This window comes from Cebus imitator, unplaced genomic scaffold (genome assembly GCF_001604975.1).
Source record: "Cebus imitator isolate Cc_AM_T3 unplaced genomic scaffold, Cebus_imitator-1.0 Scaffold51, whole genome shotgun sequence".
Lineage (NCBI taxonomy): Eukaryota > Metazoa > Chordata > Mammalia > Primates > Cebidae > Cebus > Cebus imitator.
This window is the reverse complement of record NW_016107366.1, coordinates 11,776,317-11,800,603: the sequence shown is the minus strand read 5'-3', so window position 1 is coordinate 11,800,603 and position 24,287 is coordinate 11,776,317. Positions and strand designations below refer to the sequence as shown.

At 47.6% G+C, this 24,287-nt stretch overlaps 1 protein-coding gene across 1 annotated transcript in view; it reads right to left on the bottom strand.

Annotated features, from left to right (window-relative positions):
- Positions 1-1,897: 1,897 nt before the first annotated feature.
- Positions 1,898-24,287, bottom strand: part of CUNH1orf94 (chromosome unknown C1orf94 homolog) — a 42,416-nt gene continuing 20,026 nt past the window's right edge. Inside the window, exons 2-7 of the mRNA XM_017527997.2 lie at positions 22,905-23,593; positions 19,735-19,995; positions 18,495-18,670; positions 12,121-12,198; positions 8,282-8,478; positions 1,898-2,358 (exon numbers count right to left, since the gene is read on the bottom strand). Of these exons, the coding sequence (XP_017383486.1) occupies positions 2,283-2,358; positions 8,282-8,478; positions 12,121-12,198; positions 18,495-18,670; positions 19,735-19,995; positions 22,905-23,593 (1,477 nt within the window). The 3' untranslated portion in view covers positions 1,898-2,282. The remainder of the gene's footprint in view (positions 2,359-8,281; positions 8,479-12,120; positions 12,199-18,494; positions 18,671-19,734; positions 19,996-22,904; positions 23,594-24,287) is intronic.

Genomic DNA, 24,287 nt, shown 5'->3' with positions numbered 1-24,287 from the left:
GTCTGTACATTTCTCTGGAGAAAATGCCTCCTGTCTCCTACAGAATTGGCCACGGCCTTTGGCTTTGTGGGGCCAGGTTGCTTTCACCTCTTCCTAGCCCCACCTTCCATAGAGTCTAGCATCTGGCACCTCCAGTTCTTAGGGCCATCAGGGCTCTGCAGGAGAAATGACTAGCTTCTTGTTGATATTTCCTTTGGCAAGCATTGCCGTGGGATCTTCCCTGTCCTGATAAGGGATTTCCCTTTCCTCTATCCCATTTCTTCCTTTGTATATGGGAAGGGATTGCCAACTTCTCCTAGTTTCATTGAGGACAGAGTTTGTACAGGTTCACTTGTTCTCCTTGTTATTTGGGGGTAAGTTTCAAGAGAAGAGGAACAGAAACATCTTTACTCTGCCATCTTAAAGTCGCAAGTCTATGTTAAATAGACAAAGTTTATATTAAGTCTGCATTATCTTTTAGTCCTCACAACTCTTAACATGGCCATTCATGGAAATGAGGTTCAGAGAAGTTAAGTTTTCTGCCTCAAGTTATAGTTGGAAAGTAGCTAAGAAGCCAGGTCTGGCCAAAGGCAAACCCATGATCTTTCTTTCCCTTACTGTTTCCTGCTTTCCAACATGCTGAGATCAAGCGAGAGTGGCAAACTATAGTGTAGCCTGGATCAATAACTGGAAGTATAATTTAAGAAAGAACTTTGGGACAGACTGTTAACCAAGGCTATCAAGAAGAAACAAGAAATGCCTAAAGTAGGGTCCAACATTGGCTTAGGGAGTTGAAGGACTCCCAGGGAATCCTAGAATGAGACCATGAAGAAAGTTAAGAAGGCATACATCCTGAGGGAACTTGGGAGAGAAATTGGTTTCCAAGGACCCAGAAAGAAAGACTGGTGAGGCCAGTGCGGTTACATTGTGAGAGCAAAAGAAATGATACTGTGGGCACTGGACTTAAGCCCATCCTGAGACACCGATGACTTCCAGATCCCCAGCCTCTCATTGCTATCTGGATTAGGACTCCTAATGTTCCCCAGACCAGCTCTCACTGGCCTCAGCCAAGGTGAGTTTCCACTTCCAGGTGAATAATAGGGTTGGTAATAGAGCAGGTCAGAAATGAGAATGCTGGTCCAAACTGGATGTGCACAGTTCATTTTTTTTAGACCAAAGCATATCCTTACATTAATTCCTGTTTACACATGGCCCATGGGTTTCATTTCACAGACTAACTCTGATCAGTGACAGCTGTCTGGAGCACCACAGGGAGAATGACTCTGTGGCTTTGTCCAAGCCCAGGGGAATAGAATGACATAGCTGATTAGCGATGTCTGCCAAGGGTGCACAATAGGAGAGCTAAAGAATGTGTGCTGTCACAGATCCAGGCTGTCTCTTCTTCCCAGACTCATGTCCTCTGTAAATGTGATCCAGTTGCTCTCAATGTCCTTATTCGAGTCACTGGTAAGAGTTGAACAACATAGGTCCAGGGATGCTGCCATTAGGTTCAGTTTTGAGATTGACCTCTATCTTGGTATGGATGCACGACCAGTGGATATAGTCTGTGACATTTGGCGTTACTTTTGAAATTGTTTTCCAGGCTACATTTTCCAATCATTTGTCCAAAAGAGACTTTTTATGGAAAACTTCCACTTGGAATGGGACAGAAGGCATTCTCTTTATGATGTCCATTCCTGAGATGCATACACTGGGACATTGAAAAATGAGTGGATCACTGGAGAAAAGAGATAAGCCCTCTTGCTTATGATCCCTGGAGTTCCATATTTAGATAGCAGCACTTCGAGGACTCCAGCCTGTGGTTTCCTTTCATGTCCTGAGTAAACGCTGAGTCTCGTGGGGAACATGAGCAGTAAAGATTACGCAGAACACCACAAAAATAAACAGGCACACTCCATTTCAAGCAGCTCATAGTTTTATCATAAAATACAAACTTTCTAAAATTAAGTGTCTTACTTCTATTTTACCAACAACAACAAAAACAAAAATCACTCATGTTAGCTAAATACAGATGCATAAGTGGTTGAGCAAGTAAGTATGAATATGAAGAGAGTGTGTGTGTGTGTGTGTGTGTGTGTGTGTGTAGCTTGTGCCATGTGCGAGGGGGCTATTTGTGTGTTGGTGTTGGCCAATAGATGAATCTGGTCTTGCTGTTTTGTCTGTGACCTGGTCGAAACCTTGCCTTTCCAAACTTCATATTAGGCTTTTGCAGAACCCAGAAATTCAGAGCCCTTAGTCCTGATCCAAGGGCTAAGGGAGGAGAAGGGAGAAGAGAAGGCGATCTAAAAGTTTATGCCATTCCCGCTGGAGGAAAAATAGGGGCTGTGCATCACGGGACCTCCAGATGTTGAGCCGAACCTGGAAGAGAGGGAGTGTGAACACCATGATGAGATTCCTAATGTTATTGGAGAGATTAGAAAAAAATAATATATTAACTTTATGGTTGTCAGAAACAGTGAAGACCACGACAGGCTTGGAGAATAAAGGCTTTGGCATAAGAAAAAGCTTTGGCTCTGGGAAAGTGAAACACTAAAATAATACAATTAGAGGACAAACAAGAGCTTCTCTTTAGGCTCACTTAGATCAGGAAGCCCCTGGAACCTGTAAAGATTGTTTCAAGGGAGCCTACCCTCTCTTTCTGCCCAAGACCCACAGAACAGGGACCCTCTCTGGATCTAAGCATCTTACCTGTATTCCTGTGACCACTCTACCTGCCTTAGAGGACCAGACGTGTCCCTCAGGAAAATCTACAACATCAGAGAACTTAGGGGCAGGTCTAGCATTAGATTTTCGAGTCTGGACAATCCCAGAGTCCCTCCTCCCCTTACCAGCACCAAGCTAAATCAGGTCCTCCAACCCTGTCTGAAAAGTAAGCCTTGAGACACCACTGAGTGCCTAGGGCTTTGCTGGACCCTCAGGGAAGGAAGAGTTAAGACGTGAGCCTCACCCTCTAAGAGCGTGTGCCTCTCCTTTTCTCCCTGGCACACTCCTATCCATACTTCAAAATAGAGTTCAAAAGCCATCTCCTCTGTGAAGGCTTCCCTGACCTCTCCAGATGGAATCATTTACTCACACTTCTGGAATCTTACTGTAATTTCTTCATCCATCTGCTCAGATATTTTGAATGAATGGGAACAGAACTCAATACAAATTACAGGAGAGCAAATGGCTAGATTTAATCTAATCCTGGGATTCTCAATCACTTTTCAGCTGGGCGGAGGCATATTATAGAAGAGACTCATGTTCATGTACCCTCCTATGAACTGAAGAAACCAAAAAGGAGGGTGGAGGAGGAGAGAAATAATGGAAACAGACCACGGCATTCATTTGTAGTGCCTCAGCAGCTCACTGAGTGTCCTGGAGCAAGTTAGGCTGGGTTGTCTCACTCCATTCTCACCAAAATAACTTCCAAGAGAGCAGAGACTTTGCCTATTTCATATCCAGTGCCCAGGACCTGACACAATGTGGGTGCCTCGTAAGCAATCCATGAGATTGGTAACCCAATCTCTGTTTCTCTCTTTCAGAAATCATATTGGAAGATTATTCAGAAACCATAAGGATGTTATTACAGGGATACCCTGCATTCCACTCTGACTTACAAAATGAAGTCTGTAACCCATACTTCAGTATTTAACAATTATCAGTAATCAACCGTTATCATGACGCAGCTCATATCTGATTGCCACACATGCAGCTAGCTCCTCCAGGTTGAAAACTTCTGATCAGATCAGTGGCCACTGGCATGATCTAGACAGGATGTACGCTAGAGGGCCAGAAAGAGGAGCAATCTGTATGGATGAGAACTTTCAAGGAACGCTTCCTGGAGGAGGAGGAACTTGAGCTGCCTGTTGAGTATGACAGCATATGTCCTAGTTTGTGTGGGCCAGCCTCTATGCTGGTATTTCTGGTATAATTATTTTATAGTTTCATTTATTTATTTATTTGAAACAGAGTCTCACTGTGTCACCCAGGCTGGAGTGCAGTGGCACGATCTCAACTCACTGCAATCTCTGCAGTAGGAACAGAATGAGAACAGGTGTCCACCACCACACCCAGTAAATATTTTGTATTTTTAGCAGAGACGGGGTTTCACTGTGTTGGCCAGGCTGGTCTCAAACTCCTGACCTCAGGTGATCCACCTGCCTCGCTCTCCCAAAGTGCTGGGATTATAGGCATAACGCGCCGTGTCCGGCCTGGTATAATTATTATCTGTACTCCTTTTAACTCTCAGATTTATTCTTGCTTGGAAGATAAATTGTATGGTTATCCCACCCTGACGAATGTATGCAAATTGACTTGGCAGAGGGGAGGGCTCTACTTCTCCTTCCCTGAGGACATGGAAGCCTCTTGCTCCTTCCTCTCCCCTTCACACGGTTTTGTCTCTTGACTCCTCCTTTTCTGCTCACCCTCCTTGTCTTTCACACTAAACTCTCCACTTAGGCCCACACACCCTCCCCACCAGGCGCAGCCTCACCTTGATCTTGTTCCATCCAGCATCTCGCGTCAGCCCCCCAAAGCCAGCCCTTTCCTTAGGAAACACTTTCTTCACTTGGCTTCTTGTATACTAGTTTAACATTTTTTTCCCCACCTCACTAGATAGTCCTTCTTATTAATAAAATCTTTGCTGATTCCTTCACATCTCCGCAGCCTCTACATGCTGGAAGTCCCAAGGCTCAGCCCTTGGACCTCTTCTCTTCTCTATACTTGTGTATTCTGGGCCATATCATCCCATCTCATCCCATGCCTTGAAATCTACATGCAAAGGGCTCCCAAATGTATTACCAGCCCCAACCTCTCCCCTGAGTTCCAGACTCCTATAGGTACCTATCTATCAAGAGCTCTACCCAACTGTCTAATGAGACTCAATTTTCCAAAAGACCGATTCTTGGTAAACAGATCTTTGCTCTAGGCATCATGACCTTAGTTGTTTTGTTTTGTTTTCTGAGGTGGAGTCTGGTTCTGTTGCCCACGCTCGAGTGCAGTGGCATGAGCTCGGCTCACTGCAACCTATACCTCCCAGGCTCAAGCGATTCTTTTGCTTCAGCCTCCCGAGTAGCTGGGAGTACAGGCACCCACCACCATGCCTGGCTAATTTTTGTATTTTTAATAGAGACAAGGTTTCACCATGTTAGACAGGCTGGTCTCGAACTGCTGACCTCAAGTGATCCACACACCTTGGCCTCCCAAAGTGCTGAGATTACAGGCATGAGCCATTGCACCTGGCCCAATCACCTTAGTATTTTATCCCTGCTGCTGCTCCAGTTGCGCAAGCGAAAAACCAAGGAGCTATGTTTCCCTTTCCCTCATTACATGTTCAACCATCATCACGCCCCACCAGCTCTACCAAGAAAATGATACATCACAGATCTTTTCACTTGTCCCCTTTCCCAGGGCCACTGCCTTCATCCATGCCACCAATGCCTCTTAGTCAACTATAAAGCTCCTAGCCTGCTCCCCTGCCTCAGCTCTTATTACCCTCACAGTCCATTTTTCAGACATTGGTCAATGTGATATGTTTTATATAGAAAATCAGAACATGTCCTCATAAATTTAAATCCTGCAAGGTTTTCCACTGCTCCTGAAACAAAACCTCTAGCCACACCTACCAGTCCCTGTCTGGTCTGGCCTGGCTACCTCTGATATCAATTCCACGCACTCTCTCCCTCACACTTTGTGCTCCAGCCACAGGTTCCCACCTCGGAGCCCTTGCACTTTCTATTCTTTCTGCCCAGAGGCTCATCCCCCACCTATATGTGTGTTTCATTCTCTCATTTCATTTAGATCTTGGCTCAAGAGGCTGCCCTTGATTTTTCCCCCAACCCCAACCCATATCCCAAGGACCTGGCCTTGCGTGCATGCTCGCTTATCTCCTTATCGTCCATTTCTCCTCCTAGAATGAAAGCGCCTTAAAAGAAGGAAAAACGTTGTCACATTCACTCCAGTATCCCTGGAGTGAATTGTGCCTACAATAGTGCCAGGCACACACAGGATGCTGGATCAATATTTTTTGAATGAACAGATCATCCACTCTGGGTACTCAGGCTTGCACCCCTTATATTATTTTTCTGACCTTGTGGTCCCTGGTCTCCCCAGTCTCTCAGAGCATCAATCCACCCTGCTCCTCCTCCTCGCCCTCCTCTTTGCCTCCACTGTCCCTGGCTCTCCCCAGGCTGCCTCCCACCTCTCAGGCTGCTCCTTCCTCAGGCTGCCTTCCCACTCCTCCAACCTCTGCCCCTCTGCAGACCTGTAGAGACCAGGTCTCAACCCTCTGGTCTCATAGCTCCCAATCAGTGCTTCCCAAAACCTGGCTGAGGAGACATTGAGACCACCCTCCCTCCCAGAGACAGCCAGAGGTATCCCTGCAGCAAGTCTACCTTTCCAGAGCCCAGAGTCACAGCACAGAATGTAGAAGTTGGCCAGCCTGCAGGGGGCTCGTCTGGGTCTCTATTCTCACCTCCAGGGTATGATAATCTCGCCCACAGGTCCCTAGAGTCACCTCCAGGCCACACCCTATCTTGCTTCCTCTTTCTCTTCCTGCCAGCCCATCAATTCACTCTGACGTGCATAAATCTTCCCTGGATCCCCAGGCCTAGCAGTCCAAAGCCTTTCATAATCCAGTCCCAACCTCTCTTTTACAATCCCATTTTCCATCTTTTTCAGAGACAAATCTAATGCTTCAGCCAGACACCTTTATTTCCCAGGCCTCCAGCTTGCCGCACGCCTTCCCATCTGAGGGCCTTGCCCCTCCTGCCTGGAATGCCCTCCTCCCGGCTCAGCTCACTGGAACCTCCCTCCACTCCTGCAGGGATCCTGCCTCTGTCCTCTTTGGTCACTTTGATGGTTTTCACTTTGCCAAGGCACTAACATTGTTGTGCCCACATTTCATCTGCTCTCAGTTCTCTGAAGGGAAGAAGTATGTCCTATTCATCTATGGGTCCCCCGCAGGCTAAATTCAAATTAACTGCATGTGTTAACACAGCTTTTCCCAGGGTGTGTTAGGTGGAACACACCATGGCATACTCTGCAAGAAAAAGGAAGAGAGAGAGAGGAAGGTAAGAAGAGAGAGAGGGAAGAAAGGAGGAAAGAGGGAAGGAGGAAAGGAAGGAAGGAAGGAAGGAAGGAGGGAGGGAGGGAAGAAAGGAAGGAGGGAAGGAAATGTTTTATTTAAGGGTGTGGATTTCATGTTTAAATAATACTATCAACCACCTCCTTGAACATTCTTCATGCACCCTAGGAAATTAAATGATCTGAGAATTCCAACAGTTAAGAAATCTGTTTATCTCTGTTTCCCACAGCTTTTCCCAAACAGATCTGACTACTGAAACCACTTTCTAGCATTTATCCCTTTTAACAAGCTATTTGGAGAAAATACTGATTGAAAGGATGAGAGTTTGGGGACATGGGTTGGCACTGCAGTAGAGGTTCTGTGATGGGGAGGTAGAAGGATGGGAATCACTGTCAGGCTGGGAAGTTGGGCCTTAATCCTATAAGGTGAGTTTTTCAAACCAGGTCACCCGTTCTCCAGGGTGAGCCTGGGAGACTGGGATTCCCAGGAATGACACAGCACCACCTGCCCATTGGAGCATCCATATTAGTGGAAGGTTTTGTGGGTGGGAATGAGTGGCTACGTATTGTTATATTAAAACAAACACAAATTTATGACTCAACAGCATGCACAATTTGAGTAGAATTTTCAGCCAGAATGTTGAGTTTGTGCTGGCTGTTTGCTGTTAAGCTCTCAGACCGTCCCAGGAAATACAAGCTCCTTGCCTCTACAGTTTGGGAACTTGGTGGAAAAGTGTGGGCAGCCCTGATAAGCAGTCGAAGGCTCTTCAGCAGAGCCCATCATGAAGTCAGTGGGATGTTCGGGAGATTAGCCGGGCAAGGAGCTCAGGGGGCCGACAGTAGGAGGTGAGAGCTCTAAGGAGATTAGCTGGACATATCCTGTTGTAACCAAGCACATGGGCAAAGGCAAATGCATCATTGTACCCCCTGTCCTGCCTGTGGAGTGGGTATCCATATATTATAGACGTGCAGTTGCATTTCTGCAAGCAGCCCTGAAATGCACCTACGAAAGGGGCCCACCAGGCCCCAGACCCTGTTCATCTCTGCACCAAGTTCCTCCAGGACCCACATAACTACTGGCCACAGGTGCAGGGCCCATCCCACCACGCAGCCATGGGACACACATACCGAGAAAGCACCAGTAAGCCCACCCCACTTGCCCCGACTCCCACCAGGTTTCTGGATACCCTTAGGCTTCCAGTGAGTGCTGACTCACCCATATGCTTGGGGAAAGAGGTACTGGGGTCCATCTCCTGCCATGGGGGAAGGGTCTCGGGGGTTGGCAGACATCTTTGGAGGTGTCCTCTGATGGTAGGGATAATTGGGCTGGACAAAAGGGGTGTAGCTTGTTAGTGGGGTGTAGGAAGAGCGGAAGATCTGCTGTCCCATCTGCTGTGGGTTGCATGGCATCACCTGCAGGTCAGAGAGAAGAGAGGGGTGAGGTCACCATTCCCCAGCCCAACTGTAACCCCAGCCACCCGCCCCCAGCCTCAGCCTCTGTGCCCCTCAGTCCCTGTTGGGTATGCAGAAGGCAACATATTGAAATGGAGAAAGCCTAGGGCTCAACTTTGATAGTGAGCCTAGCAAGTTACCTAATTTATCTGAGCCTCAGTTTCCCCATCTGCAAAATGGGAAAACACTATCTAGGTTGTTAGTGGGGATGGGGTCAGGTGACGCAAGTAAAGAGACAGGCATATAGTAAATAACAAATCAATGTTATTTCCATTCCCTTCCCTGTTTTCCTAGATTTTCCCTCTGTCAGTAACCATCTCAAAAGCCCCTTTTTTATTTTTAAGACTTTCATTATCTTCAAAAAGCTGGCACAATTTACACAGCTCTGGCTTCTATCTCTCCTGAGATCCTTTCAACAGATTCCAAGTCCGAGACAGCCCTGCCCAGAAGTCCTGCGACGGCAGCAATGTCCTACTTCTGTGCCATGCAGTGTGGGAGCCGCCGGCCCGGCCACACACGACAGTTGAGCATTTGAAATGTGGCTCCTGTGCATGAAGACTTGAGTTTTGAATTATACTTAATTTTAGCTAATTTAAATTTAAATAGCCACACATAGCTGGTGGCTGCCATAGTGGACAGTGTGAGTCTAGGAGGAAGGGCAAAAAAGGGCAATGGGGTTGAACACAAACTCTAGGGAAATACAAGAATTCAGTGGGCTTTCCCAGACTATCCATAACAAACTCCCACCAAGAACTGGGGCTCCCACCATCTTGCTCTGACATGGCAGAGACCTCATCCATCTCGTTGACTACTATCTCCCCAGCCCTAAGACCGTGCCTGGCTCACAGTCGCTGCTTAACAAACATATGTTAAATGAATAAACGCAAGAAAGGAAGAGAGAGGAAAGTGAAGAGAGATGGAAGGAAGGAGGGAGGAAAGAAAAGACCACAAAGGTGTCTGCTTGAATACCTAAAAGGTGGGGAGCTTGTTGCCTTATGAGCACTGCATTCCACTACTGACAGCTCCAAATATCAGAAAAGCTTTTCTCATACAAAGCTGACATCCATCCACTTGTGTGCTGAGGGGAGTGGTCAGAACTTGAAGAAACTTCTAGATTTCCATTTTAATACAAGTCTGGGGTCCAAGTGCTCAGGGTTCAGGCACTCTGACAGCTCTCTCTCACCCCACAAGCCCTTATCTAAAAAAAAAAATCCACAAAGGCTAGCACCCATTGAGTGCTTGGAATGTGCCCAGCCCTTCACCTAGATGCTGTCATTAAAACTCCAGAAAGTCCTGTGAGGTAGGACCATTATGATTTCCAGTTTGGAGGCAGAAAATCTGAGGTTCAGAGAAGTGAAGCAACTTTCTCAGTGTTTCCAGCATCTGAGCTGCAGTCAGAACCCCAGCAGGGTAAGCCCAGAGCCCATACCTTGTTTTGCACCAGCCTCTCTCTGCTATGTCCTCTCTGGAAACCTGAGTCCTCCCTCTCGGTCCTCCCCAGTGTTCTCCAGTAGAGATGTGGCACCTGGTGATGCTGGGCACAGGCACCAAACCCCAAGGTGATGAGCTAAAGGTCAGAACACGCCAATAGCACCTCCCAGGACAGATGTGGGTTAGCATGGCAGAAAGTACCCCTGTCCTCACGGGGGAGGAAGTGCCTGGCCCTGGGAGGGGATCAAAGTGGAGGAGGCAGGCCCTGGAGCTCACACAGTATTATTGAAAATGTGCCCCTGATTCCAGGTATCTGATAAAACTATAAAGCAAAGCTTTATAGCCTGCTCTGGATTCATCTCCAAATACACTCCTCCCTGACAAAAGCAATGGAACAGTGTGCCCAGAATGCCGCACTTATATAAAAATGTTTATATAAATAGATAACACCAGAAAATATGTAAAAAACCATTAAACAGTGATTGCCTCCAAGTTTTAAAATTTGTTTTACCATGTTTTTATATTACTTTCTTCAAATACATACACATGAACGCGTGCACACACATACACACAATTGTCTAAAAAGATTCTCTCTGGAGTCAGGTGGATGATACCCCTGTTCAAGGGGTGGAGACGATGGGGCTGAGGTTCCCTGACCCAGATCATCTCTCATATCAGCTTCATCTCAGGATGCAAGGGCTCCTGCTGCAGAGAAACCAGTGCTGCCCCAGGTAACAAAGCTGCCTACACCTACGGGCCCTTCCCTACCCTTCCAAACATTCTGACACATTTCAGGCCAGAGGTGCAGTTTGCAGGGAGGGTGGAGCTCCCTGGAGAGAGAGGAGAGGCAGAGGCTTTATGAGTTGAAGTGTGGGAGTGTCCATCTTTGTGTGGAGGAGCAAGGCCAGCCTGGGGCTATAGCGGGCTGGGTGTTGGTACCCTCTACTTCTCCATTCTAAGCGCCTTTCCTCACACCCCCATCCCTGCCCCCAGACTCAATATCCCTCAATGTGCTTCTGTATCTATTTGTGTGCCTGTGCCTGGACACAGACTCCTGCAGGTTGGTGGCATGTATACAACTATACCTGTGCTTCTATCTGCATGTGTGTGTGTGTGTGTGTGTATTTGCATTTCTATTTCTGCTGCTTTATTTCTGTGTGGTATTTTTGTGCATCTATGTACAAGACATGGTAAAACATGGTCATTGGAGTGCCAGCCTGCCAGAGGTCAAACCTCAATTATTGTCCCACAGATATTCATCCCGACCTACCTGTGAAAACAGTGTTGCCAGATTTAGCAAATAAAAATACAGGACACTCAGTTAAATTCAAATTTCAGATAAATAATACATATTTTTAGTATAAGTATATCCCATGCAATATTTGGGACATACTTACACTAAACATTTTTTCCCTGTTTATCTGAAATTCAAATGTAACTGGGTGTCTTGGATTTTGACTGGCAACCCTACATGGGAAGACTGTGGCTCCTCAGGCCCGCTGATGCTGAGCAAAGCCATATCATTTGCGTTGACCAGTGGAAGGTGGGTGGAAATTCCCATGGACATGTCTGAGCTGAGGATTTCAGAGGCATCACATGTTTCTGCTTGCCCTCTTGGGCTCCTGCCATCCGCCATGGAAATAGCAACAGGTACTGAATCTTCAGCACAGGCCCAGAAGAGGCATGTAGAACCCACCTAAACCTGATCCACAGCCCAGCTCAGCCAGCCCGTAGACCTGAGCAAGAAATTAACATTTATTCTTGAAAGTCCCCGAGTTGTGGAGGCTGTGTATTGCCACAGCAACACCTAACTTGCATGTTCACTTTATGACTTTGGACAAGTTACTTAACCTCTCTGTGCTTGGGTTTCCTCATCTATAACCTACCTCACAGGGTAATTTTGAAGGCTAAATTAGTTAGTGCAGTCACAGTCCTTAAGGGCGGGCCCAGCACACAGGAAGGGCTCCATTAAGTGTTCACTGTTATTACATATGGACATCGGTTTGTGTTTTCCACATGCATGCTGGTATGTGAGTCTGTACTCTGGAGCCAATGGTGGGCCGGAAGTATATTGGCTGGTCACCAGCTGGACAAAGAAGAGAGAGCAGGTGCACCCTGTGACCCAAAGGCCTTCATGGAGTCAGGACGGAGGAGAAGAGATGGTTTACTTACGTGTCTGGAGTAACATCCCAGCTGGGGATGCAAAGCCTGCTGATAGGGCATCCTCGCTGCCTGCTGTGGGTACAGGCCCTGGAGAGAAAGAGAGGCTCAGTATGGCCAGGCAAGGACTTCTGTGCCAGAAGGCAGCAGCTACTCAGCTCAGTCTCCAGCCCACATGGCTGGACCTCCAGACAGGGCTGAGTTTGTCCCATCACATCACTGGCCAGACCCATGGGCTGTCTGAGGCCAGCTGGGATCAGGCCGAGACAAGCAGGATTCACACCACTTAGGAATCTTCAGCAGTCTTCACTGCCTTTTCAGTGAGTATAGGAGACAGGAGCTTCAGGAGCCTGACTGCCTCCTGGGCCCTGGATCTCTTAGTGGCTGTGTGACCTTGGGCAAATCACTTCACGTCTCTGAGCCTCTTTTCCCTTATCTAAAAAATCACATGTGCTCAGGCCTGCAAAGCCTATGAAGGTAGCCACATTCTCTTTGTTGCTGTCCACACAACTTTTCGAAATGCCTTCCCCTAATCCCATACCTACCCCCTGAAGACACAAGGTGTCCATGTACATCTCTACATGTGTATGTTGGTTTGCATCCATGTTTAAGTACACCTGCATGTGTGTTTGCATTTTTGTCTATGCAACTGTGTACTTCTGTGTACAAATATACAACTGTGAACCCAGGTGTATTAGTGTGGGTTCCTGCTGCTATATGTCTATGTGTCCATGCATACACCTGTGTCCGTAGCTTACGGAGCAGGGCAGTGTGAGGATGAATGAGTTTATACATCTAAAGAGCTTAGAATAGTGCCCAGCACATAGTAAGGACTCAATGTTCGGTGTGTTCGTCATCTCTCACTGCCTCCTCCCTTAAATAGGCTCTCTGGCCATTCAGCCAGATGGGAAATTGACATTTTACTCACAATTCTGTCTCGGGGTGCTCATGTGTCCACATACAGACAAAAGACACACACACACACACACACACACACACACACACACACACACACACACAGCAGAACTGCTGTTGTGGGAGTGGTCAGCTCCAGTCTCAGAATCTGCCTCCTCTTGCCATTCCAGAGTTTTCCCTTTAGATGAGGCTCAACACCAAAAGCACCTCTCAGCCTAGGACATCTCAGAAGACCTGCGGCCTGAGAGGCTGCCTTCATTCTGGGCTCAGCTTGTGCCAATGACCAAAGTGTTGATGATGGCTGACACTACACCCTTGAGGATTTCCTCATGGCCTATGGACTTTCTGATGTGGAGTCTGTGAGGAGATCTTCCTGCTCTCCTCCTGCTCCATCTTCCAGGTCCCCAAGAGGGCACATCTTCTCAGAGCCTCTCCTTGCTCTCTGCTCCCATGCAGGGGACACTCCTGACGTTCCTGTGCTCAGGCCCCTCCCACTTTTGCTCACTCCATTACCTGAAACTACTCACCTGCTCCTCTTTACTCCAAGCCCTGCAGCCTGGGGCAGCCTGTCTCTCCAATCACGATCACTGTCCTGTCCCTGCAACCCCAGCTTCTGCCTGAACCTGGACAGAGCAGTCTGACTGATGGGGTTGCCTCACCTGTTCCCAGCCCTCCATGAGCTCCAAGACCACTAGGCAGGCTGCTGAGTGTCCCTCCTCTGTTTTGCCCCCTCCTCTCAACCCCATTAGCACTTACCTCTGCTTTCTTTGGGCAGTTGTGCACCTGCCTGTTTCTGTTTATATGTGTGTACATCAAACGTGTGTATATACGTTTGTGTGCATATGTGTGTGCACACTGTCATACACAAAGATCTCTGCTGGGAGCATGGTCACTGTTTTTGAGACTCATTGTGTCCTCTGAGAGGGTGGCCAGAGCTAATGCCTCCAGACTGCAAAACCTACGGTGCAGCAGCTGAGATCCCCTATGGGACTCTTTTATCTTCCTTCCGCCTCTTTTTCATCATCTTCTCCCTCAGGTCTCCCAGGGTACAGCACTGAGCAGTCTCTAGAATGCCTAGCATAGGCCACCCAGCCACCCCTCACAGGAGCCCATCCAGGGCTTAAGCTGGTGGCCCTAGTCCTCCTGGGAGCACCAGGGAGGAAGGTGCCGCTTGCTTTCCACAGCCAACTTCCCCAGCCTCCACCATCTCACACCTGCTTGTGCCAGTCTGCCCTAGGCTCTGTGGATGGCAAACAGCTGGCCACCCCTAATCAGTCCCAGGGTGGATTATCAGGAGATGGTGCCACAGTCATCAGTTAGAAAACACTGCATGACTTCAAGAACATTTCTAGTTGTTAGCATTGCAAGCGTGTAAAATCACAAGCAAGGGTAAATTAACATTCGCTGTTGTTTGCTTAAGCCATGGCCTCTTCCCATGCACCCCCCCTCCTTAACTGGGAGTAGTGTTTCTTTATGCCAAGTAGCCCAGGGGCCTCTGAAGCTCCTCGGTGTTGGGGACTTTGTCTTCCACGTCTCTGAGTCCTTCCACCACAGAGCTCTGAGTAAACCGGATTTGGGACCTCATCTTTATTCCTAATGCTAAGCAGGAAAGAGACCAGGCTAGACTGTTCCCCGTTTCTCCTCTCTGTCCCTCAAGGTCTGTGGAGCTTTCTGACCCCATTTCCTTGGAAGATTGAGGCTGAATCATAATAAAAATCAACATCTGTGTCACAGCTTAAATTTTACAGAGTCTTTACCCTTCCACAGACTCAATTAATCCTTACAACCATATCAGTAGCTGCTGCTGCTGCTGCTGCTGCTGTAATTATTATGAACCCATTTCACAAACCAGGAAACCATGGCTCTGAGCAGCTAACCATCCTAAGCCCTAACTTGGAAGCAGCAGAACCTTTAAAGCCAAGTCTCCTGGTTTCAAAACCGTCTATTATCTCAGGCCCATTGATCAGCTATCTTGAAGCTGGATGGCATTGTGAGATCATAGAAGCTGGAAGAAGGTAAATTATGCTGTACTTCCTTATCACCTGGGAGGACCAACGCCTTCCACAGCCAATTTCAGCTGGGCCTGTTGAGTGCTTAAACTGTCTCATAGAACCCAGCAGGCGTTACCAGCCAGGGTCCTTCTGCTGCTTCTGCTCAGAAGCCCAGGAACCTCTTAGTCAGCCATATGATGCTAAAGACAGAGGACCTTCATGCTCAGAAAATGATATGTCCAAATCTCATCCACTCCAAAAAGTCAAAAGAAATTAACATAGCAAAGAGATGCTATCCCCACTTAATAAAGCAAACCATTGCAAATTAGTTTTACATGGTGAATTCTGTGAGGGCATTTTAGAGTGAATCGGCTTACACTAAATAAATTATGCAGTTGTTTCCCCTTTAGAGGTGGAGATGCATATAGAGCTGGTCTCTGGTTTATTCCTGAACTTGCATTAGACTCCAAGCTTCTATCTTATTCCTCATTTTTTTCAGAGACAGGGTCTCACTATATTGTCCAGGCCAGACTTGAACTCCTGAGCTCAAGTAATTCTCCTATCTCAGCCTCTGGAGTAGCTGGGACTACAGGCACACGCCGCCACACCTGACTTTAGTCATTTTGAATCCCTCTACATGGCACAATGCTTAGCTTCTAGCAGGTGTGGGGAGCAAAGGTTTTCAAAATTACTTAAATGAATGAGTAAATAAATACATAGAAGTGAGTAAATCACAAGTAGGTGAATAAATGAATAGTGAATAACCAAACAAAAATGCAAGGGTAGAAGCATGTTGGTAAAGGAGTCAGTGACTCACTGAACAGGACATTCCAAGACCTGTGTAAGGACAATAGACTACTAATATGAAACTAGTTCACTTTGGCTTCCTTCTTAGGTCATTTTCATCACAACCTCTCACCTCCACAATGAGGTGTGAGCTCTCTCTCCCTGGGAAGGGTATAGGTACTTGTTCTCTGTAGCAAACACACAAACAAAAAGCTTGAAAACAAAACAGAGAGAGGCTTTGCTAAGTTCCTTTAAGATTCAGAAGCTAAGTCTGGTGTGTCAGCTTGAAGGGCTGTTTTTTTATTTTAATTTAGGTTCTGAGGTACATGTGCAGGTCATGCCGGGTTGTTGCATAGGTGCATACTATATCCGGCATTTCTCCCCATGTTATCCCTCCCCACCCTTCCCACCCCTTGCTGTTCCTCCCCTAGCCCTCCCCCTAACTGTCCCCAGTATGTGATGCTCCTCTCCCTGAGTCCACTTGCTCTCATTGTTCAACACCCGCCTATGAGTGAGAACATGGGGTGTTTGGTTTTCTTGTGTCCGTTTGCTGACAATGATCGTTTCCAGATTCATCCAAGTCCCTACAAAGAACATGAACCCATTGTATTTTATGGCTGCGTAGTATTCCATGGTGTATATGTGCTACATTTTCTTTTTTTTTAAAAGACGGGGTTTCACCGTATTGGTCAGTCTGGTCTTGAACTCCCGACCTCAGGTGATCCACCCGCCTTGGCCTCCAAAGTGCTTGGATTACAGGCGTGAGCCACCATGCCTGGCCAGTGCCACATTTTCTTTGTCTAGTCTATCACTGATGGGCATTTGATAAGGAGAAGAGACAATCCCCCTCCCCCATAGGACATAAGGCTTGAGCTGTGTTGTAAGGAAAAGAATGACACAGGGTTCCAAGGGGTGGAGAGGGGAAAACACAGCAACAGGACAAGCCAAGTCAGAGATGTTTCCTTCCCTACTTTCTCGCTTCAGGCTGTGCTGGGCCAGGCTGGGGCAGCAAATTGCCAAGGTCCTGGATGCACAGTTTGAGTTCCTGCCCTTTCCTCATACGACATGCAATTCTGGAGAGAAGCCGGTGAGGGGAACAGTAAACAGAAATCTTGGGCATGGAGAATCTTTCCTGAGAAAACTGAGTCCTGCCTAAAGGGACTATTTAAATTATTGGATTAGACTAAGGCTTAAACCAGAGTGGACATTTATTTAATTTTTCCCTCCTTCTACCCAGTGGGTGGTAGCTCTTAAGGGATATTAAGTTACATCGACAGAATAAAGAAACTACATTTTGCCTGCATAAATAAGTTCTGTGAGTAGAATTTCCAGCCCTGCTAGAGGTGCTTTACTATCCTTCTGTGTCTGGCCACTGTTTTTCTCCTTTAGCTACGAGCCCAAGAACAAGAATGCATGCCAAGTCACTTTGGTTGGTACAAGCTAAGACTGCTTGGGTGTAGTTTAAGTAAGGTGGCCATATATACTCATCCCTTGGTATCCTCAGAAGATTGGTTCGAAGGCTACCCTCCCTCTTCCATCCTGTGGATACCAAAATCTGAGAATGCTCAAGTCTCCAGTATAAAATGGCATTTGAGGGCCAGGTGCAGTGGCTCACGCCTGTAATCCCAACTCTTTGGGAGGCTGAGCCAGATGGATCACATGAGGCCAGGAGTTCGAGACCAGCCTGGCCAACATGGTGAAACCCCATCTCTACTAAAAATACAAAAATTAGCCAGGTGTGTTGGTGCACATGCCTGTAATCCCTACTCAGGAGGCTGAGGTAGGAGAATCGCTTGAACCTTGGAGGAAGAGATTGCAGTGAGCCAAGATCGTGCCACTGCACTCCAGCCTGGGCAATAGAGTGAGACTGTCTGAAATAAAATAAAATGGCACATGAGGATGCTGAAGTCCCTGATGTAAAATGGCATAGTATTTGCATGTAGCTTATGCAAATACTTCTGTATCCTTTTGTCTATAGATTACTAACAATGTCTAATAATGTAAATACTATGTAAATAGTTATTACACTGTATTATATTTTACTCGCATTATTTTTTGTTGTTGTATTGTTGTTTTTTATTATTTCCTTCTTCAAATATTTTCCATCCAGACTGGTTGAATCTGAGGATGTGGAACCCGTGGATACAGAGGGCCAACTGTAATTTGTTATCCAAACCAGGACATGAGAGTGAAAAGGGATGCCATTAATATTATTTTGGAACAGAAGACCAAAATCGGAACTGTCCCAAGTAATCTAGGATATATGCCATCCAACCTTAAAGGAAGTCACAGGAAGGAGATGGGAAACAAGGACTGCCACATCATCTTCTCCTGGGAGCCTAAGCACTTAACCAGCCACAACCAGCAAAACAAGGCTCTCAGTGAAGGGCACAGCGTGAACTGGAATTCAGACAACAGAAAGTTAGGACTTTACATACATATGTGTGTGTAGATGTGTGCACGCACGCACATAAACCAAGGGGTAGGTCTCATGTGACTACAGTGAAAAAAATAACCGACAAGCTGACAAGTTGACAATGCCCTACCATAGCCCCCGCAAAGCCTCTTCCATGTAGGCAAGGCATTCAAAAGAGTCTGGAGGCTCTTTGTGAAATAGGCCCCCTGCCAGCCACACCTCCTCTGTGGCCAAAAATCTCGTGGATATCCACAGGAGAGCTAGGCCCGCTCACTGACCTGATACTGCAGGAAGGTGGAGGGGTTCGTGAACACTGGTGGAGGTGGATAGTTCAGGTTGAGCCAGAATGGCTGGTTCAGGGTTGCTGAGGTCAAGGCTGTAGCAAAGTGTGGAGTGAAAACATTCCCTGTGTGCTTCAGGTTGTTCTTGTCAGCAACTGTCACAGGTGTGTTAACTGCAAGTCACAGGAGAGGTAAAGTGGGTTAGGGATGGAGGCAGGGAGAGGCCAGGACACCTTCAGCATCGCAACTTCCCTAGGGATTCAGTCTCACAGGTCAGATCACTTAAGCTCCAAGAGGGTTCTTCAAAGTTCTAGCACATTTCCAACTATAGGCAAACATCATTAGTTCATGCCTTGCCAATCTGGAAGGGACGAAATTCCCAGTAGGTCTGGCTTGGAGCTTTTCTTTCCATCATTCACCAGTAAAGAAGGCAGTTTAGCAAGGGAATACAATAAACCAGATTGCTAGGGCTATATATCACCTACTTACAAAATGAAATTCTTTCAGCTGCTTTAGAAAAATCCAACTTTATATGAACCATTGCTATGCCATTGGAATTCCTCCTTATCAAATGATTAAAGCAGCCCCTCCCTAAGGATATATATTTAGCAACGCTAAGAAACTTGCACAGGTTGTTGTATCTATGTGGGAATTTTAAAAAATGTTTTAAAACATTAAATTCAGCATGCAGTGACTCAAAATTGGTCTAAACGAATGAAGTTAGATTGAGTTGTTTCAAGGTAAGAATCCTGGGTTCTTCCTTTCTACAAGATGTCGTGGGGTCTTAAAAAATCAGAAATGGGTCCTCTGTTTCCCCCTTACTGGCGTCCTTTTGGAAAAAGAGGTTTGACTAGAACAGCTGTAGGAGGGCAAGGAAGAGAAGGCAGAAACATAATCTCAATGTAGAAATAATCTAAAGCAAGGATTTTTTGTTTTGGCTTGGGCAATTTCAGAAGATATAATACATGCTGGATCAGGGCTACATTCAGAAGTGACTATGAATAATGCTGATATGACCCTTGAAAGCCAACTGCATTTCTCTAGCAACTGTATTCCCAAGAAGGGATATAGGGAGAAAGTCATTTTTCCCATTTTGTAGGTTTTAAAACTGACAACTATAGAAAGGCAGTGAATTTTCTATAGATGAGACAGCCACTTGGTGACAGAGCCACCTGAAGCCTGTGAGGGTCGCTGCAACCCCCTCCCCTGCAGCCCCTCCCTGGGTAGGTCAGCTCACCTTTCAGCTCCAGCCCATCCACTTCCACTTTGTTTCGAAGTTTCAGCTGCCCGCTTGGGTTCTTGGTGGCCCCAAAGAACTCATAGAGTAGGTTCTTCTCAGCTGGACATGCAGGTTTCTTGGGTGGCAGGGGAAGTGACGTGGTGCCCACTGGGTCACAGCCACCCTCCTCACCACAGGTGTCCTTCTGGCTCTGGGGCCACTGGCTGAGAAATAGGCTCTCTCGACCCTTTGTTGGCTCCTTGGTGCCAGGGCTCCATTCTATAGGAAGAGAGAAACTGAGTTAATGCCTCTAGAAGGCCAAGCACTGGATTCTGGAAGCACCATTTTGTGGATTAAATGATGAATCCTCTGTAATACACACCTGAGGCTTGGGCCCCTCTGGGGGACTCTCTTTCAGCCAAATACAATCCCAATCTCTCCCTGAAATCTTCCCTGGCCCCTGCCTAATCTGATCCCCTGATCTCATGCATCCATCAATCCATCTAACCATCCATCTCTCCATCCATCCATCTGTCCATTCATCTACTCATCTGTCCATCATCTTTGTCTTTCTTCCTTCTATCCATCTACTTATCCATCTGTCCATCCACCCATCTGTCTATCTCATCTTTATCTTCCTACCTTCTTTGCATCCATCCATCCCTTCATCTTTCCTTCCATCATTCCTTTCTTCCAATTAGCTTTTTCTTTCCTCTCCTTCCTTACCCTTCCTCCTTCCTTCCACCCTTCCTTCTCTCGAACCATCCACAGTGCCAGGCCGAGGATAGAAGGATGTCTTGGACACAGTTTCTGCCTTCAGTGAGCACATGGTTTGGTGAGGGAGACACACATTTCTACAGAACATGTGGTCTGAGCCACGCACTTTGTGGTCTCTCATCCTGGATTCTACTTTTGTTTTATTACTCACAGGTGATTCAGCTCACTTGTCAGTGCCAGGCCTTGACCTGAGTGCTGGGGACACAGTTGTGAGTCAGAGGCAGACTGTGCCCAGCAGGAGCTCATAACGAGGAAAAACAGAGAGACATGCCCAGAAATAGCTCCAGGACAAGGCAGATAAACACCACGAGGTGGCAGAGGGAAGAAATGGGAAAACAGGGTGGCTGAGACTGCTTCTATCTGAGAAGCTTCCTTCCAGAAGGAAGTAGGGTTTCGGCAAGGCCTTACATCTAGGGGTGTGGGGAGGAAGGCATGGCAGGCATGGATAACTGTGGACAAAAGCCTCAAAGCATCAAAGAGACATCGTGAATCACTGGATATAGCTGGAATGTGGAGCAGGGACAAGATTGGTGGCAGACCCAGGTCTCTCTCCGAAGAGGCTGAGCATTTATTCTCCCAATGTAAAGGTACTTTTGGGACCATCACAGATTCTCACTTCTTTTGTACCCAGCAAAAGAAGCTTGTGGGAGTTGAGATCTGGCCACCCACTGGGTGGCTGTGTATTGCGCTGGCCCACAGCAGTCACCGGGATCTCTCTAGTTGCAGCCAAAAAGGACCTGTGCCTCAGTGTTACCTGTTGATAATAGACCTGATCCCACCAGCTTTTGGTCTCCTAGTCCAGTGGCTTGGGGGCTGAGCTTGGGGGCTAAGCCTGTCTTCCTAGCACTATCCCAGCAAAGGAAAGAGCTGCTCTAGCCTGGTCCAATTTAGGAGGAAACAACATTTTTAGCAAAAAAAAATCCCTAGAGTCTCTTCCAGGAGTTTCTCTGGTTGCTGAATTCAGCCCCTAGCCAGTGAGCTGAAATAACAGTACCCACTAATAATAGCCCTTTCCCCAGAGACCTGTGCACCTGTAGATTCCCACTCACATTTACAGGCACCTTAAACATCTACGAAGCTCCCTCTTCCAAGGTCTGGGCACACAGATACATACACATTCCTATCTGTTGTTCTTTTGACTTAGTGACACGTACACAACTACACACAGGACAGACACATGCACAAAAGTGTACACAGACATGCTTAGATGCACCACTCCTGCATTTTCTCTAACAAATACACTCAAACCTTCACAGCTTCTTTCGGCACACTTTGGCCCACACTTTTGTACACACAGACATGTACCAATGGTGGGCAGGGTGGGTGGGACAGAAATGCTTCCAATCCAGCAGCCACATCCAACAGGGAAGTATCCATGGGTCCCTCTGGGAGAAGAGGTAGGAGGTAAGTTCTCCCCTCTGGGAAGAGCTCAGTTATCTCTCTCCCACAGCCCCTCATCCTAAAGCCCTCTGGCTCCCAGAGCCCTGTCCAGGACCCAGAGTCCAGCTTGCGATCCATAGCTCTGATTCCTCGGCCTTCCTGTAATGCTCCAGGACACAGAATATTTGAGACGACCTTGTTCTTATTTTCTCAGGGAGATGAATTTGGACCCTCCCGATATGGGCATCTCTCACTTACTCATCCATGCTCATAGCCCAGAGGGAATTGTTCTTTTGGCTAACAGGAGTATGGTCACTCTCCTAGTGACTGCTGACCCTAGGCAATGGCCATGTCCATCAGTCTACGTTCTTGGAACCTTACAGTCTGACTGGTTATATCAGAACAACACACAGAATTCTGGGCATAAAGTAGGAGAATCTTGGGAGGTGGCTGGCTTTCCTGGGAAGAATGTGACCTCCTCAATAAAGTAAGTCCCAGGAAACAGATTCCAGGGTCAACAGTCTACACTGTGCCTGGATAATTTATGTATCCACCCTAATACCCCAGAGAGGGAGGACCAGGCCTCACGTCCAGAACAGGTGTCTCCATGAGACAGATGCCAAATGATCCCAACTACCAATCAAATTTCTCTTCTATACATCTTGGCATCCCCAAGCTGCAGTTTTGCCCTGAAGCCAGCTAGGGTAAACACTTCCTTCAATGCACTCTGAATACCTGTTTGATTCCAAAGTTAAGCCAGTTACTACATGGCTCCTATTTCTCTTCTCAAAATATGTTGAGATCAGGGCCTCTGGGTTTGCTCACAAAAGCTGTGCTCTGCACAGGGACACCCAGCAAAAGAAGCCTCTGGGGGTTGAAAACAGCTTGTCCCTCGGGATGTGCCCACCAGAGAGGCTGCTTTGTCCTGCTTTGCACAAAGATGCTTTATGTACATGCTGCAATCCTGATGGCTTCTTGGGAGGGACCTCCTCCTTGCACACCCACTCTACCCCAGTTCCAGCCCCACTCACCCATCAAGTGGTGCCTCTCCACAGCAGGGTCAGCCTCTGGCTTGGAGCAGATCTTGGCAAACACTGGGAGCTGCCTCTTCTGAGCAAAGAGCTCAGGGAGCTTGTCAGGGGGTGCAGGAGGAGGTGGGGGAGGTGGCAGCAGAAATGGACTCAGCCCCATGGGCTCCCTGAGCCCAGGGCCACTGAACATGTTGTTCTGTAGGAAGTCCTTGATGACCTTTGTCTCCTCCAGCACCTTCTTGTTATCAGGGGCCTTGGATGCCTCAGTGGACTTTAGTGGGAACTGGGCCAGAAGCTTGCTGACCTCCAAGTTGGAGGCACCCAGGATGCAGTCCCTGTCATCTGTCCCCTTGCAGCTCTTGACCTTGGTGGCACGCAGAATGTCTGTGACAGCAGACATGGCAGAATCACAGTCCTGTCTGCTGCCATTAATGGATGTGGCCATCTTCTGCTTGGGAAGCTTGTCGCCGACAATGATGGAGGCTCTGGGGCACTCATTACTGTCTGCCACTCCAGGAGGGGCAAGAATGCAGGGAGCCAGCTCTCTGGTCCCCTCGGGAGAGCTGCCGGGTGCCTCCAGCTCTTCAGAGCTCTCTTTGACCAGGATCGAGTGCTCTTTGGTGAGGCTCAGGAACTCCTGTTCTACCAACAGGGAGATCTCATCTTTGTCACTGCTGAGCTCCAGAGCTCTGCAAATGGGTCAGAGAGACAGACGGTGTTAGTGCCAGCTCATGAAGGTGTGGCTCTGCAGCAGGACATAGGCCCCAGAAAACGGAGGTAGATGAACAGCATGACAAAAACACACTTCCAGGTAAGAGAACCCAGTGGACACACAGTGGACCCCCACAGGGCTCTGCACCACACCGCAGGATGCAGCACTGAGAGCATGGTTTTGAAAATGGGGAAACCTGGGTCGTCTCCCAACAACCTTGCTGAGTGAGCTAGGGCAAGTCACAGTCTCACTGAATTCTAGTTCATCCCTCCTGTTCTTCATGCTCAGGACCTGAAGCAATGAAAGACCAGAGAAAAGGTTCACTGGGGAATTTTGCCCAGCATCAAAGAGGTCAGGAGCCAGCCATCAGCTCTATGTGTGGTGTCCAAGGTGCTGGGACTGAGCCCTGAGAAGCCCCCAGGAGCGTAGTGCAGCCCCCATTACCTCACTGCAGAATGGTGGAGTGGACAGCCTGAGCTTACACCCTGACCCAGTCACTTCCCATCTGTGTGACCGTGGGCAGGTTGTTCAGCATCTTGGTATTCTGTCTCCTTCTCTTATTACTAGGAATATCATAGAGGTGCAAAGCACTTTGGATGGTGTCTGGCATAGAGTAAGGGTGATTCAAAGGTCAGCTCTCATGTCTATACCACCATCAGCCTTGGTTGTTT